Genomic DNA, 15,396 nt, shown 5'->3' with positions numbered 1-15,396 from the left:
GAGCAGCTGTGTTGTCCAGCTGTGTGGGATTGTGCTCACCAGCTGTGTTGTCCAGCTGTGTGGGATTGTGCTTGCCAGCTGTGTTGTCCAGCTGTGTGGGATTGCTCTGAGCAGCTGCGTTGTCCAGCTGTGTGGGATTGTGCTCGCCAGCTGTGTTGTCCAGCTGTGTGGGATTGAGCTCGCCAGCTGTGTTGTCCAGCTGTGTGGGATTGAGCTCACCAGCTGTGTTGTCCAGCTGTGTGGGATTGCTCTGAGCAGCTGCGTTGTCCAGCTGTGTGGGATTGTGCTCGCCAGCTGTGTTGTCCAGCTGTGTGGGATTGTGCTCACCAGATATGTTGTCCAGCTGTGTGGGATTGTGCTCGCCAGCTGTGTTGTCCAGCTGTGTGGGATTGTGCTCGCCAGCTGTGTTGGCCAGCTGTGTGGGATTGAGCTCGCCAGCTGTGTTGTCCAGCTGTGTGGGATTGTGCTCGCCAGTTGTGTTGTCCAGCTGTGTGGGATTGTGCTTGCCAGCTGTGTTGTCCAGCTGTGTGGGATTGTGCTCGCCAGCTGTGTTGTCCAGCTGTGTGGGATTGTGCTCGCCAGCTGTGTTGTCCAGCTGTGTGGGATTGTGCTTGCCAGATATGTTGTCCAGCTGTGTGGGATTGCTCTGAGCAGCTGCGTTGTCCAGCTGTGTGGGATTGTGCTCGCCAGCTGTGTTGTCCAGCTGTGTGGGATTGTGCTCGCCAGCTGTGTTGTCCAGCTGTGTGAGATTGAGCTCGCCAGCTGTGTTGTCCAGCTGTGTGGGATTGTGCTCGCCAGCTGTGTTGTCCAGCTGTGTGGGATTGAGCTCGCCAGCTGTGTTGGCCAGCTGTGTGGGATTGTGCTCGCCAGCTGTGTTGTCCAGCTGTGTGGGATTGTGCTCACCAGCTGTGTTGTCCAGCTGTGTGGGATTGCTCTGAGCAGCTGTGTTGTCCAGCTGTGTGGGATTGTGCTCACCAGCTGTGTTGTCCAGCTGTGTGGGATTGTGCTTGCCAGCTGTGTTGTCCAGCTGTGTGGGGTTGTGCTCGCCAGCTGTTGTGTCCAGCTGTGTGGGATTGCTCTGACCAGCTGTGTTGTCCAGCTGTGTGGGATTGAGCTCGCCAGCTGTGTTGTCCAGCTGTGTGGGATTGAGCTCGCCAGCTGTGATGTCCAGCTGTGTGGGATTGTGCTCGCCAGCTGTGTTGTCCAGCTGTGTGGGATTGTGCTCACCAGCTGTGTTGTCCAGCTGTGTGGGATTGTGCTTGCCAGCTGTGTTCTCCAGCTGTGTGGGATTGTGCTCACCAGCTGTGTTGTCCAGCTGTGTGGGTTTGTGCTCGCCAGCTGTGTTGTCCAGCTGTGTGGGATTGCTCTGAGCAGCTGTGTTGTCCAGCTGTGTGGGATTGTGCTCACCAGATATGTTGTCCAGCTGTGTGGGATTGTGCTCGCCAGCTGTGTTGTCCAGCTGTGTGGGATTGTGCTCGCCAGCTGTGTTGTCCAGCTGTGTGGGATTGTGCTTGCCAGCTGTGTTGTCCAGCTGTGTGGGATTGTGCTCACCAGCTGTGTTGTCCAGCTGTGTGGGATTGCTCTGTGCAGCTGTGTTGTCCAGCTGTGTAGGATTGTGCTCACCAGATATGTTGTCCAGCTGTGTGGGATTGAGCTCGCCAGCTGTGTTGGCCAGCTGTGTGGGATTGTGCTTGCCAGCTGTGTTGTCCAGCTGTGTGGTATTGAGCTCATCAGCTGTGTTGTCCAGCTGTGTGGGATTGTGCTCGCCAGCTGTGTTGTCCAGCTGTGTGGGATTGTGCTCGCCAGCTGTGTTGTCCAGCTGTGTGGGATTGAGCTCGCCAGCTGTGTTGTCCAGCTGTGTGGGATTGTGCTCGCAGCTGTGTTGTCCAGCTGTGTGGGATTGAGCTCGCCAGCTGTGTTGTCCAGCTGTGTGGGATTGTGCTCGCCAGCTGTGTTGTCCAGCTGTGTGGGATTGCATCACGTGAGAATAGAACCAGGTGAAAATCAGTCAGGCTCATGGATACCTGCTCTCTGGATGCAAAAAGGAACATATCCAGGCATTGTGTCTTTTTTGAATTAAGCAAAAGAGTGGGGGGGTCAATAGTTCGCCATGGCAACACCCAAACCAATCAGAGTTGACTTTACAACAAAGCAGCACCCTTTTCTCCTGCAGGATAAATTGTTGCTCCCTTTTGTTTGACAGTGACAGGATTGAAGTGAAGCTCAAAGGGCTGAGTTAGGAAGATGGACAGTAACAGTTCTATTTCTCGTTCTTGATGCAGATCACGGTCTCAAGCAGGGACACAGAAGGGAAATGAAATTGGAGAGAAGAAGCAACTGCCATCAGAAACCCCCCTCGGGCAGGTGAGCAAAAGTGAGTGAGTGACTGAGTGAGTGAGTGTCTACCTGTTGTCATGATATGCAAACATGCAGCTAATGAACTCATAGAATAGGACACGACCAATGAGCAGTCAGGACACTCAGGGGTGGTATCTCACTATAAAAGGGATGAGGCACTCACACCCCGCCTCTTTCCACAGACCAACATCTACAGAATGAGACAGGGTGTATCCTCAGCATCACACCCCAGTACGTGGCTTAGAGCAAGGCTGGTTCATTTAGACTGAGTTACTACATTTAGATTAGCAGTGAGTCGAACTCATTGAGAACTGTGCTAATAGTTCAATAAACCACATTGAACTCACTTCAAAGTCTGCAGCATCTTTTACTCAAAACTGCATCAGGTGGCAGCTTGTGTTATTCCAAATTACATAACACAACGGGCGCAATTCTTCACTCCCACGCCGGTTGGGAAAATCACCTGGGCCGCCAAAATTTCCGGGGATGCCGGTCCGACGCCCTCCCGCGATTCTCCCAAGCAGCGGGAACGGCCCGGTCGAGTTTTGCGGGCCGCAGGCTGGAGAATCGCCGGAGACACCCAAAATGGCGATTCTCTGGCACCCCCGCTATTCTGAGGCCCGGATGGGCCGAGCGGCCAGGCCAAAACGGCGGGTTCCCCCCGGCGCCGTCCACACCTTGTCGCTGCAGTCGTGGGCGGTGCGTGAACGCTGGGGGGGGCGGCCTGCGGGGGTGAGGGGGGGTGAGGGGGGATCCTGCACCGGGCTTCACCTGGAATGTGGGGTGGCCCGCGATCGGTGCCCACCGATCGTCGGGCCGTCCTCTCTGAAGGAGGACCTCCTTCCTTCCGCGGCCCCGCAAGATCCGTCCCCCATCTTCTTGCGGGGCGGATTTGGACAGGACGGCAACCTGCGCATGTTCGGATGACGTCCGTTATGCGGCGCCGGCCGTGTCATCTATGCGGCGCCGCTTTTACGCGGGCGACAAGGCCTGGCGCGGGTAGATGACGCGGCCCCGATACTGGCCCATTGTCAGGGCCTGAATCGGTCGGGACCGGGGCCGTTCCGCGCCGTCGTGAACCTCGACGGCGTTCACGACGGCGCGGCCACTTCGGCGTGGGGGTGCAGAATCCCGCCGAACATCTTTGTGTGTGTCAGTGAGTGAGAGAGAGAGTCTGCCTGTGTGAGTGAGTGTGTCTGCCTATGTGTGTGAGTGACAGTGTTAGCCTGTGTGTCAATGGGTGAGAGAGTGAGTGCCTTCCTGTGTGTGTCAGTGATTGAGAGTGAATGTCTGCCTGTATGTGTCAGTGAGGGAGTGAGTGTCTGCCTGCGTGTGTCAGTAAGACTGAGTGGTTGCTAGTATGTGTTGGTGAGTGAGAGTGGGCGTCTGCCTGTGTGTGTCAGTGAGTGAGAGTGAGTGTCTGTCAGTGAGTGAGAGTGGGTGTCCGCCTGTGTGTGTCAGTGAGTGAGAGTGAGTGTCTGCCTGTGTGTGAGTGAGAGAGTCAATGTATGCCTGTGTATGTGAGTGAGAGAGAGAGGGCGGGATTCTCCAGTCTCTGACGCCAAAATCGCGTTCGGTGATCGGCCAGAGAATCCAAATTGGCGCCGTAATTGGGGGCGCCGCCGCTTTTGCGATGCGCCGCTCCCTCCAAAACGTTACCTGAACCCCCCGATGCTCCGCCCCCGATGGGCTGAGTTCCCGACGGCGGTGGTCACTCATGGTATTTATTTTCTGGAATTCGGCCTGGCGGCTGCGGACTAAGTCCAGCGCCGCCACAGTCAGGGGGCGGAGCTGATCAGCGGGCAGGGTGGGCTTTGGCGGGGGGTGGTCCGGGGGTGGCGAGCCTGGCCAAAGAGGGTCACTATTTGCAGGCCGGGTCTGCACGCGGCCAGCGCCTTGGGCATGTGCGGCCACGGACCCGGTAATTCTCGGTCCATATCCGCAACTAGAGCTGGGGGCTCTACGCTGAGTTTTAGCCCCCCACCAGACACGGGATCAGCGGCCGTTTTGTGCCTTTTTTTCGGTCATAAAATGTCACTGTTCCCACACCAGTGTCAGGACATGGGCGAGATTCTCCGACCCCCCGCCGGGTCGGAGAATCGCCGGGGGTTGGCGTGAATCCCGCCCTTGCCGGTTGCCAAATTCTCCGGCACCGGATATTCGGCGGGGGCGGGAATCGCGCCGCGCCAGTTGGCGGGCACCCCCCCCCCCCCCCGCGATTCTCCGGCCCGAATGGGCCAAAGTCCCGCCGCTAAAATGCCTGTCTCGCCGGCGTAGATTAAACCACCTACCCTACTGGCGGGACAAGACGGCGCGGGCGGGCTCCGGGGTCCTGGGGGGGGGCGCGGGGCGATCTGGCCCCAGGGGGTGCCCCCACGGTGGCCTGGCCCGCGATCGGGGCCCACCGATCCACGGGCGGGCCTGTGCCGTGGGGGCACTCTTTCCCTTCTGCCTTCGCCACGGTCTCCACCATGGCGGAGGCAGAAGAGACTCCCTCCACTGCGCATGCGTGGGAATGCCGTCAGTGGCCGCTAACGCTCCCGCGCATGCGCCGCCCGGAGATGTCATTTCCGCGCCAGCTGGCGGGGCACCAAAGGCCTTTTCCGCCAGCTGGCGGGGCGGAAATTCGTCCGGCGTGGGCCTAGCCCCTTAAGGTTGGGGCTCGGCCCCGCAAGATGCGGAGCATTCTGCACCTTTGGGGCGGCGCGATGCCCGCCTGATTTGCGCCGTTTTGGTCGCCAGTCGGCGGACATTGCACCGATACCGGAGAATTTCGCCCTATAGTCTCCAAATCGGAGAATCCAGTCCAGAATGTCTACCTATGTGTGTGCCAGTGAGTGTGAGTGTGTGCCTCAGTGTGACAGTGAGTGTGAGTGTCTGCCTGTGTGTGTCAGTGAGTGTGAGTGTCTGCCTGTGTGTGTCAGTGAGTGTGAGTGTCTGCCTGTGTGTGTCAGTGAGTGTTTGCCTGTGTGTGATAATGAGTGAGAGTGAGTATCTGCCTGTATAGTAGTGTCTGTGCTAGTGATGTCTGCCTGTGTGTGGGAGTATCTAAATGAATGGTGTCTGCTTTCTCTGTATGTTGTATGTGTGTATCTGTCCTCCTATCTCTCTGTACGTACCTAGTTCAGGGTTAATATTCGATAGTAAGTCATGCTTATAAGTGCCCTATCACCAAGAGTGATACTAGTGTATATTTTAGTGAGAGCTGAAAATAAACACGACTTAATGCAGGCAGACTCTCCCTGAAAAACTTCAGGATACAGCTGGATAAATCAGGATAAATTAGCCGTTAAATTGATGCTAAAATATTGATCTGCTGTTGTCCGACAATGGAGCTGGACCAACTAATACTTTACTATTCATTTTCTGTTTCCATAGTGGTTTGATGGCCGTGCAATTGATCCAAGTACGTCTTCTATCGGTTTGTGAACTTCGCAGTTGAATGTGTCGATGTCGAGAAATTAGGGGGAGATTCTACAGCCCCCCGGCCGTGCGCCGCTCGCTGATGGCAAGATTCTATCTGTCTGCCACGTATCAATGAGATTTCCCATTCGAACCAGCCAACACCGCTGGGAAACACACAGGGCGGGATTCTCTCAGTCCGGTGCCGTGCCGGAGAATCCCCGCAACCAGGCCACGCCGCCCCGACGCCGGCGCGCGATTCTCCGCAGAGCAGAGAATCGCCGCCATTGGCGCCAGCGTGCATGGCGCGGCGCCGGTCGTGGGCCGCTCTACGCGGCCGGCCCGCCAATTCTTGGCCCGGGATGGGCCGAGCGGCCGTAGTGAAAACGCTGAGTCCTGCCGGCGCCGTCCATACCAGCTCGCAGCCGGCGGGAACTCTGTGTGGAAGGGTCGGGTGGCGGCCTCTGTGGGGGGGGGGGTGGAGGGGTTTCCGACCCCGGGAGGGGCCTCTGAGGCGGCCTGGCCCGCGATCGGGGCCCACCGATCGGCGGGCCGGCCTCTCTGACCACCGGCCTCTTTTCTTCCGCGCCGACCCCTGTACCCCTGCGCCATGTTGCGTCGGGGCCGGCGGATTGAAGGAGGCCACAGCGCATGCGCGGATCCCGCCATGCCCAGTTCGCGCTGGGATCGGCAGCTGGAGCGGCGCGACCCGTTCCAGCGACGTGCTGGCCCCCTTTAGGGGCCAGAATTACACCTGGCAGCGGCACGTTCATGCCGTCGGAAAACGCGATGGCGTTTACGACAGCGTGGACACACTGCCGCGGGATGGGAGAATCACGCCCATAGTTGGGGTATGGTGCTGGCGGGAACGATGAATCAAAACGACCAGAGAATTCCGGCTTACGACTCAATATCCTAAACAGCATTAGCCAGTGTGAAAGCGTAGAGGAGGTGACAATGTGTGTGAGAGGTACACTGTGTCTGTGTGTGAGGGTGGGGTGTTGGATGGGGTACAGTGTGTGTGTGAGGGTGGGGTGTTGGATGGGGTACAGTGTGTGTGAGGGTGGGGAGTTGGAAGGGGTACAGAGTGTGTGTGAGGGTGGGGGGTTGGATGGGGTACAGAGTGTGTGTGAGGGTGGGGAGTTGGATGGGGTACAGTGTGTGTGTGAGGGTGGGGGGTTGGATGGGGTACAGAGTGTGTGTGAGGGTGGGGTGTTGGATGGGGTACAGAGTGTGTGAGGGTGGGGTGTTGGATGGGGTACAGAGTGTGTGAGGGTGGGGAGTTGGATGGGGTACAGAGTGTGTGAGAGGGTGGGGGGTTGGATGGGGTACAGTGTGTGTGTGAGGGTGGGGAGTTGGATGGGGTACAGTGTGTGTGTGAGGTGGGGAGTTGGATGGGGTACAGGTTGTGTGAGGGTGGGGAGTTGGATGGGGTACAGTGTGTGTGTGAGGATGGGGAGTTGGATGGGGTACAGTGTGTGTGAGGGTGGGGAGTTGGATGGGGTACAGTGAGTGTGAGGGTGGGGAGTTGGATGGGGTACAGTGTGTGTGAGGGTGGGGAGTTGGATGGGGTACAGTGTGTGTGTGAGGGTGGGGAGTTGGATGGGGTACAGTGTGTGTGAGGGTGTGGAGTTGGATGGGGTACAGTGTGTGTGAGGGTGGGGAGTTGGTTGGGGTACAGTGTGTGTGAGGCTGGGGAGTTGGATGGGGTACAATGTGTGTGAAGGTGGGAGTTGGATGGGGTACAGTGTGTATGTGAGGGTGGGGAGTTGGATGGGGTACAGGTTGTGTGTGAGGGTGGGGAGTTGGATGGGGTACAATGTGTGTGAAGGTGGGAGTTGGATGGGGTTCAATGTGTATGTGAGGGTGGGGAGTTGGATGGGGTACAGTGTGTGCGTGAGGGTGGGGAGTTGGATGGGGTACAGTGTGTGTGAGGGTGTGGAGTTAGATTGGGTACAATGTGTGTGAAGGTGGGGAGTTGGATGGGGTACAGTTTGTATGTGAGGGTGGGGAGTTGGATGAGGTACAGTGTGTGCGTGAGGGTGGGGAGTTGGATGGGGTACAGTGTGTGTGAGGGTGGGGAGTTGGATGGGGTACAGTGTGTGTGAGTGTGGGGAGTTGGATGGGGTACAGTGTGTGTGAGGGTGGGGTGTTGGATGGGGTACAGTATGTGTGAGTGTGGGGAGTTGGACGGGGTACAGTGTGTGAGTGAGGCGGGGAGTTGGATGGGGTAAAGTGTGTGTGAGGGTGGGGAGTTGGATGAGGTACAGTGTGTGTGTGATGCGGGGAGTTGGATGGGGTACAGTGTGTGTGAGGGTGGGGAGTTGGATGGGGTACAGTGTGTGTGAGGGCGGGGAGTTGGATGGGGTACAGTGTGTGTGAGTGTGGGGAGTCGGATGGGGTACAGTGTGAGTATGAGGGTGGGAAGTTGGTAGGGGTACAGTGTGTGTATGTGAGGGTGGGGAGTTGGATGGGGTACAGTGTGTGTATGAGGTTGGAAGTTGGTAGGGGTACAGTGTGTGTGTGAGTGAGGGTGGGAAGTTTGACTGGGTACAGTGTGTGTGAGGTGGGGAGTTGGATGGGGTACAGTGTGTATATGAGGGTGGGGAGTTGGATGGGGTACATTGAGTATATGAGGGTGGGGAGTTGGATGGGGTACAGTGAGTGTGTGGGTGGTGTTGGATGGGGTACAGTGTGTGTGAGGGTGGGGTGTTGGATGGGGTACAGTGTGTGTGAGGGCGGGGAGTTGGATGGGGTACAGTATAACTGAGGATGGGGAGTTGGATGGGGTAAAGTGTGTGCGTGAGGTGGGGAGTTAGATGGGGAACAGTGTGTGTGTGAGGGTGGGGAGTTTGATGGGGTACAGTGTGTGTGTGAGGGTGGGGAGTTGGATGGGGTACAGTGTGTATGTGAGGGTGGGGAGTTGGATGGGGTACAGTGTGTGTGAGGGTGGGGAGTTGGATGGGGTAAAGTGTGTGTGTGTGAGAGGGGGAGTTCGATGGGGTACAATGTGTGTGTGAGGGTGGGGAGTTGGATGAGGTACAGTGTGTGTGAGGGTGGGGAGTTCGATAGGGAACAGAGTGTGTGTGAGGATGGGGTGTTTTTTGGGGTACAGTGTGTGTGTATGTGTGAGAGGGGGAGTTTGATGTGGTACAATGTGTGTGTGAGGGTGGGGAGTTGGATGGGGGACAGTGTGTGTGAGGGTGGGGAGTTGGATGGGGTACAGTGTGTGTGTGAGTGTGGTGAGTTTGATGGGGTACAGTGTGTGTGAGGGTGGGGAGTTGGATGGGGGACAGTGTGTGTGAGGGTGGGGAGTTGGATGGGGTACAGTGTGTGGGAAGTTGGGGAGTTGGATGGGGTACAGTGTGTGTGTGAGGGTGGGGAGTTTGATGGGGTACATTGTGTATGGGAGGGTGGGGAGTTGGATGGGGTAAAGTGTGTGTGTGTGTGAGAGGGGGAGTTTGATGGGGTACAGTGTGAGTATGAGGGTGGGAAGTTGGTAGAGGTACAGTGTGTGTATGTGAGGGTGGGGAGTTGGATGGGGTACAGTGTGTGTATGAGGTTGGGAACTTGTTAGGGGTACAGTGTGTGTGTGTGTGAGTGTGGGAATTTGCCGGGGTACAGTGTGTGTGAGGTGGGGAGTTGGATGGGGTACAGTGTGTGTGGGAGGGTGGGGAGTTGGATGGGGTAAAGTGTGTGTGTGTGTGAGAGGGGGAATTTGATGGGGTACAGTGTGAGTATGAGGGTGGGAAGTTGGATGGGGTACATTGAGTATATGAGGGTGGGGAGTTGGATGGGGTACAGTGTGTGTGTGGGTGGGGAGTTGGATGGGGTACAGTGTGTGTGAGGGTGGGGTGTTGGATGGGGTACAGTGTGTGTGAGGGTGGGGAGTTGGATGGGGTACAGTGTGTGTGAGGGCGGGGAGTTGGATGGGGTACAGTATAACTGAGGGTGGGGAGTTGGATGGGGTAAAGTGTGTGTGTGTGAGGTGGGGAGTTAGATGGGGAACAGTGTGTGTGTGAGGGTGGGGAGTTGGATGGGGTACAGTGTGTGTGTGAGGGTGGGGAGTTGGATGGGGTACAGTGTGTGTGTGTGAGGGTGGGGAGTTGGATGGGGTACAGTGTGTATGTGAGGGTGGGGAGTTGGATGGGGTACAGTGTGTGTGAGGGTGGGGAGTTGGATGGGGTAAAGTGTGTGTGTGTGTGTGTGAGAGAGGGGGTGTTCGATGGGGTACAATGTGTGTGTGAGGGTGGGGAGTTGGATGAGGTACAGTGTGTGTGAGGGTAGGGAGTTTGATAGGGAACAGAGTGTGTGTGAGGATGGGGTGTTTTTTGGGGTACAGTGTGTGTGTATGTGTGAGAGGGGGAGTTTGATGTGGTACAATGTGTGTGTGAGGGTGGGGGGTTGGATGGGGGACAGTGTGTGTGAGGGTGGGGAGTTGGATGGGGTACAGTGTGTGTGTGAGGGTGGTGAGTTTGATGGGGTACAGTGTGTGTGAGGGTGGGGAGTTGGATGGGGGACAGTGTGTGTGAGGGTGGGGAGTTGGATGGGGTACAGTGTGTATGAGGGTGGGGAGTTGGATGGGGTACAGTGTGTGTGAGGGTGGGGAGTTGGATGGGGTACAGTGTGTGTGAGGGTGGGGAGTTGGATGGGGTACAGTGTGTGTGAGGGTGGGGAGTTGGATGGGGTATGATGTGTGTGTGAGGGTGGGGAGTTTAATGGGGTACAGTGTGTGTGAGGGTGGGGATTTGGATGGGGTACAGTGTGTGGGAAGTTGGGGAGTTGGATTAGGTACAGTGTGTGTGTGAGGGTGGGGAGTTTGATGGGGTACATTGTGTATGGGAGGGTGGGGAGTTGGATGGGGTAAAGTGTGTGTGTGTGTGAGAGGGGGAGTTTGATGGGGTACAGTGTGAGTATGAGGGTGGGAAGTTGGTAGAGGTACAGTGTGTGCATGTGAGGGTGGGGAGTTGGATGGGGTACAGTGTGTGTATGAGGTTGGGAACTTGTTAGGGGTACAGTGTGTGTGTGTGTGAGTGTGGGAATTTGCCGGGGTACAGCGTGTGTGAGGTGGGGAGTTGGATGGGGTACAGTGTGCGTGAGGGTGGGGAGTTGGATGGGGTACAGTGTGTGTGAGGGTGGGGAGTTGGATGGGGTACAGTGTGTGTGGGTGGGGAGTTGGATGGGATACAGTGTGTGTGAAGGTGGGGAGTTGGATGGGGCAAAGTGTGCGTGTGAGGGTGGGGAGTTGGATGGGGTACAGTGTGTGTGTGTGGGTGGGGAGTTGGGTGGGGTACAGTGTGTATGTGAGGGTGGGGAGTTGGATGGGGTACAGTGTGTGTGTGAGTGTGGGGAGTTGGATGGGGTACAGAGTGTGTGAGTGTGGGGAGTTGGATGGGGTGCAGTGTGTGTGAGTGTGTGAGAGGGGGAGTTTGATGGGGTACAATGTGTGTGTGAGGGTGGGGAGTTGGATGGGGTACAGTGTGTATGTGAGGGTGGGGATTTGGATGGGGTACAGTGTGTGTGAGGGTGGGAAGTTGGATGGGGTAAAGTGTGTGTGTGTGTGTGAGAGGGGGAGTTTGATGGGGTACAATGTGTGTGTGGGTGGGGAGTTGGATGAGGTACAGTGTGTGTGAGGGAGGGGAGTTCGATAGGGAACAGAGTGTGTGTGAGGGTGGGGAGTTGGATGGGGTACAGTGTGTGTGTATGTGTGAGAGGGGGGGTTTGATAGGGTACAATGTGTGTGTGAGGGTGGGGAGTTGGATGGGGTACAGTATGTGTGAGGGTGGGGTGTTGGATGGGATACAGTGTGTGGGAAGGTGGGGAGATGGATGGGGTATAGTGTGTGTGTGAGGGTGGTGAGTTTGATGGGGTACAGTGTGTGTGAGGGTGGGGAGTTGGATTGGGGACAGTGTGTGGGAGGGTGGGGAGTTGGATGGGGTACAGTGTGTGGGAAGTTGGGGAGTTGGATGGGGTACAGTGTGTGTGAGGGTAGGGAGTTGGATGGGGTACAGTGTGTGTGAGGGCGGGGAGTTGGATGGGGTACAGTGTGTGTGAGGGTGGGGAGTTGGATGGGGTACAGTGTGTGTGTGAGGGTGGGGAGTCGGATGTGGTACAGTGTGTGTGTGAGGCGGGGAGTTGGATGGGGAACAGTGTGTGTGAGGGTGGGGAGTCGGATGGGGTACAGTGTGTGTGTGAGGGTGGGGAGTCGGATGTGGTACAGTGTGTGTGAGGTGGGGAGTTGGATGGGGTACAGTGTGTGTGAGGTGGGGAGTTGGATGGGGTACAGTGTGAGAGTGGGGAGTTGGATGGGGTACAGTTTGTGTGAGGTGGGGAGTTGGATGGGGTACAGTGTGTGTGTGAGGGTGGGGAGTTGGATGGGTTACAGTGTGTGTGAGGGTGGGGAGTTGGATGGGGTACAGTGTGTGTGTGAGGTGGGGAGTTGGATGGGGTACAGTGTGTGTGAGGGTGGGGAGTTTGATGGGGTACAGTGTGTGTGTGAGGTGGGGAGTTGGATGGGGTACTGTGTGTGTGAAGGTGGGGTGTTGGATGGGGTACAGTGTGTGTGAGGGTGGGGAGTTGGATGGGGTACAGTGTGTGTGACGGTGGGGAGTTGGATGGGATACAGTGTGTGAGGGTGGAGAGTTGGATGGGGAACAGTGTGTGTGAGGTGGGGAGTTGGATGGGGTACAGTGTGTGAGGGTGGAGAGTTGGATGGGGTACAGTGTGTGTGACGGTGGGGAGTTGGATGGGGTACAGTGTGTGTGTGAGGTGGGGAGTTGGATGGGGTACAGTGTGTGTGAGGGTGGGGAGTTTGATGGGGTACAGTGTGTGTGAGGGTGGAGAGTTGGATGGGGTACAGTGTGTGTGAGGGTGGGGAGTTGGATGGGTTACAGTGTGTGTGACGGTGGGGAGTTGGATGGGGTACAGTGTGTGTGTGAGGTGGGGAGTTGGATGGGGTAGTGTGTGTGAGGGTGGGGAGTTTGATGGGGTACAGTGTGTGAGGGTGGAGAGTTGGATGGGGTACAGTGTGTGTGACGGTGGGGAGTTGGATGGGGTACAGTGTGTGTGAGGGTGGGGAGTTGGATGGGGTACAGTGTGTGTGAGGTGGGGAGTTGGATGGGGTTCAGTGTGAATGCAAAATATTGAAAATAAAGAGGTTTGGAAGTTACTGGATATTTTTCGCTCTGTAAAAAGATGGAATTCAGTGCAAAAGCAAAATGTTGCAGTTGTGAAAATCCGAAATACAAAGGAAAAATGCTGGAACTATGCTCCAGTTTAGGCAGTGTTTCGGGGTGTGAGCAACAGAGTTAACGTTTCAGGTCAATGACCTTCCAGCACAATTCCAAAGTTCCAACATCTGACAGGTTTTAATCAACTTTTCCTCGCGGAGGTTGAGGGGCGCGTCCTGATAAAACTTTACAAAATTACGAGCGGCATGAGCAGAGTGAATTGTCAGAAGCTGTTCCCAGGGTGGAAGAGTCAATTACTAGGGGGCATAGGTTTAAGGCGCAAGGGGCAAAGTTCAGTGGAGATGTGCGAGGGAAGTTTTTTACACAGAGGGTTTTAGTTTACAGAGGCATCATGATCGGCGCAAGCTTGGAGGGACGGAGGCCCCATTCATGTGCTGTACTCTTCTTCGATCTTTGTTCCTCTCAGCCAATCCCTCAGGATCGAGGATGACTATTGTGATGAATGGTTACTGTACCCTTAACACCATGTAGGTAATGCTGCTGTAAGGCCGGGTTTGGAACCCTGGGGGACTCCGCCTCCGGCTCCGCCCACCAGGGAGTCGTATATAAGATGATGCTCTGTAGGCGGCACTCGGTAAGCACACGTCTCTGTAGCTGGCTAGTTCTCTGCTTATTAAAGCCTTCATTTACCATTCCACACTCTCATGTCGTTATTGAGGGTACTACAATTTACTAAGCAGACTACGTTCGGATGGATGCCGGTCTCAGGCCAGAAAAGCTCAACCTGTAAGCACGGACACCGGAGGCCAAATACATTTTTAAGTACTGGCTCCGCTGCTTCGAGGCCTACCTGGAATCCTCAGAAGCTCCCGTCCTAGGGCCTCGCAAGCTGCGCCTACTCCACGCCCGGGTGAGCCATAGAATCTCCGCCATGATCGAGAAGGCGACCACTGATGACGAGGCGATCGAGATCCTGCGAAAGCGTTTCGTCAAACCCATAAATGAGGTACATGCACGGCACCTGCTCTCTACCTGCCGGCAGCGCTCAGGGGAAACGCTGGCCGTGTACATGGAAAAGCTCACCTCCATCGTCAGGGACTGCAACCATCAGGATGTGACGGGGGATGTGACATGAACCTGCACATCCGAGACGCCTTTGTGTCCGGCATCCGTTCAACCTATAGCAGGCAGCGACTCCTCGAAAATGGAGCTAAAAACCTTCAGGACATGGTAACGCTCGCCACCTCACTGGAAGTGGCCCGCCACAAACTGGGGGGCACACTGTGCTATTTCTGTGGGCAGGGCCAGCATCCACGTCAACGCTGCCCAGCCCACTCGGTGGACGAAACCATCACTTTCCAGGTAGAGAGCGATGCGTCAGACATCGCCCTGGCTGCTACCCTCAACCAGGCAGGCAAGCCAGTAGCATTCTTCTCCCGGACCCTCACCGCCTCCGAGATTCTGCAGCGACTGCGGAAAGAAGGGGCATTTCGCGAGGGTCTGCCTGGCCAGGACCAAGGCCCAGAAACAAAAAGCTCACCAGGCCCGAAAATTGAGCTCACAGGCCCACAGGCCCCACAATGTGGCTGCGCACCGGCCGGACACGCCCGTTTCTGACACGTCATCGCCCTCATGCGAGTCATGGGGGCGCCCATCTTGGTGGTGGCCATCTTCTAGACCCAACCGATGGCGGTGGCCATTTTGTGAATCCGACTCGGCTGAGGACTCGGACTTCCCGCAACTGGGAGCGATCACCCTCGACCAATCGCGGCCAAAGCACCTGCGGAACTCCATGATGCAGGTCCAGATCAACGGGCGCGACACTCCCTGCCTCTTCTACTCCGGGAGCACGGAGAGTTTTGTCCACCCAGAAAGGTTAAGGCGCTGCTCCTTGCGCACCTATCCCGCTTCCCAAACCATAGCCCTCGCCTCCGGGTCCCACTCGGTCCAAATCAAGGGGTATTGTATTGCGAATCTCGCGATCCAGGGCGCCGAATACGCTCATTTCAAACTCTATATCCACCCTCACCTCTGCGCCCTCCTGCTGCTCGGTCTGGATTTCCAATGCAGCCACCGAAGTCTGACACTAAAGTTCGGCAGACCCTTGCACCCCCCCCCTCACGGTGTGCAGCCTTGCAACACTGAAAGTTGCACAACCCTCACTATTCGCGAACCTCACCCCCGACTATAAGCCAGTCGCCACCAGCAGCCGGCGGTACAGTGCCCAAGATATGACTTTTATCAAGTCAGAGGTCCAGCGTTTACTGGAAGAGGGGGTCATCGAGACTAGCAACAGCCCTTGGAGAGCGCAAGTGTTGGCAGTACAGTCCGGGGAAAAGAAACGGATGGTCGTGGACTACAGCCAGACCATAAACCGCTTCACGCGTACCCCCTTCCCCGCATAGCAGAGATGGTCAATCGGATCGCTCAATGCCTTGTATTCTCT

At 56.5% G+C, this 15,396-nt stretch overlaps 1 protein-coding gene across 4 annotated transcripts in view; it reads left to right on the top strand.

Annotated features, from left to right (window-relative positions):
• LOC140388230 (cadherin-related family member 4-like) overlaps positions 1-15,396 on the top strand; it is a 330,338-nt gene that overhangs the window by 306,010 nt on the left and 8,932 nt on the right. For 3 of the 4 annotated variants that reach the window (XM_072472043.1, XM_072472040.1, XM_072472044.1), the window contains 2 exons: positions 2,283-2,364; positions 5,737-5,764. In XM_072472043.1, the coding sequence (XP_072328144.1) occupies positions 2,283-2,364; positions 5,737-5,764 (110 nt within the window). Of the gene's footprint in view, positions 1-2,282; positions 2,375-5,736; positions 5,765-15,396 lie in introns of all 4 variants that reach the window. The other variant, XM_072472041.1, reaches the window with a different exon arrangement.

The sequence above is a fragment of the Scyliorhinus torazame genome, chromosome 13 (genome assembly GCF_047496885.1).
Source record: "Scyliorhinus torazame isolate Kashiwa2021f chromosome 13, sScyTor2.1, whole genome shotgun sequence".
NCBI classification, from domain to species: domain Eukaryota; kingdom Metazoa; phylum Chordata; class Chondrichthyes; order Carcharhiniformes; family Scyliorhinidae; genus Scyliorhinus; species Scyliorhinus torazame.
Note: the sequence above shows the minus strand (reverse complement) of the source record. Positions and strands in the feature narration are given on the sequence as shown.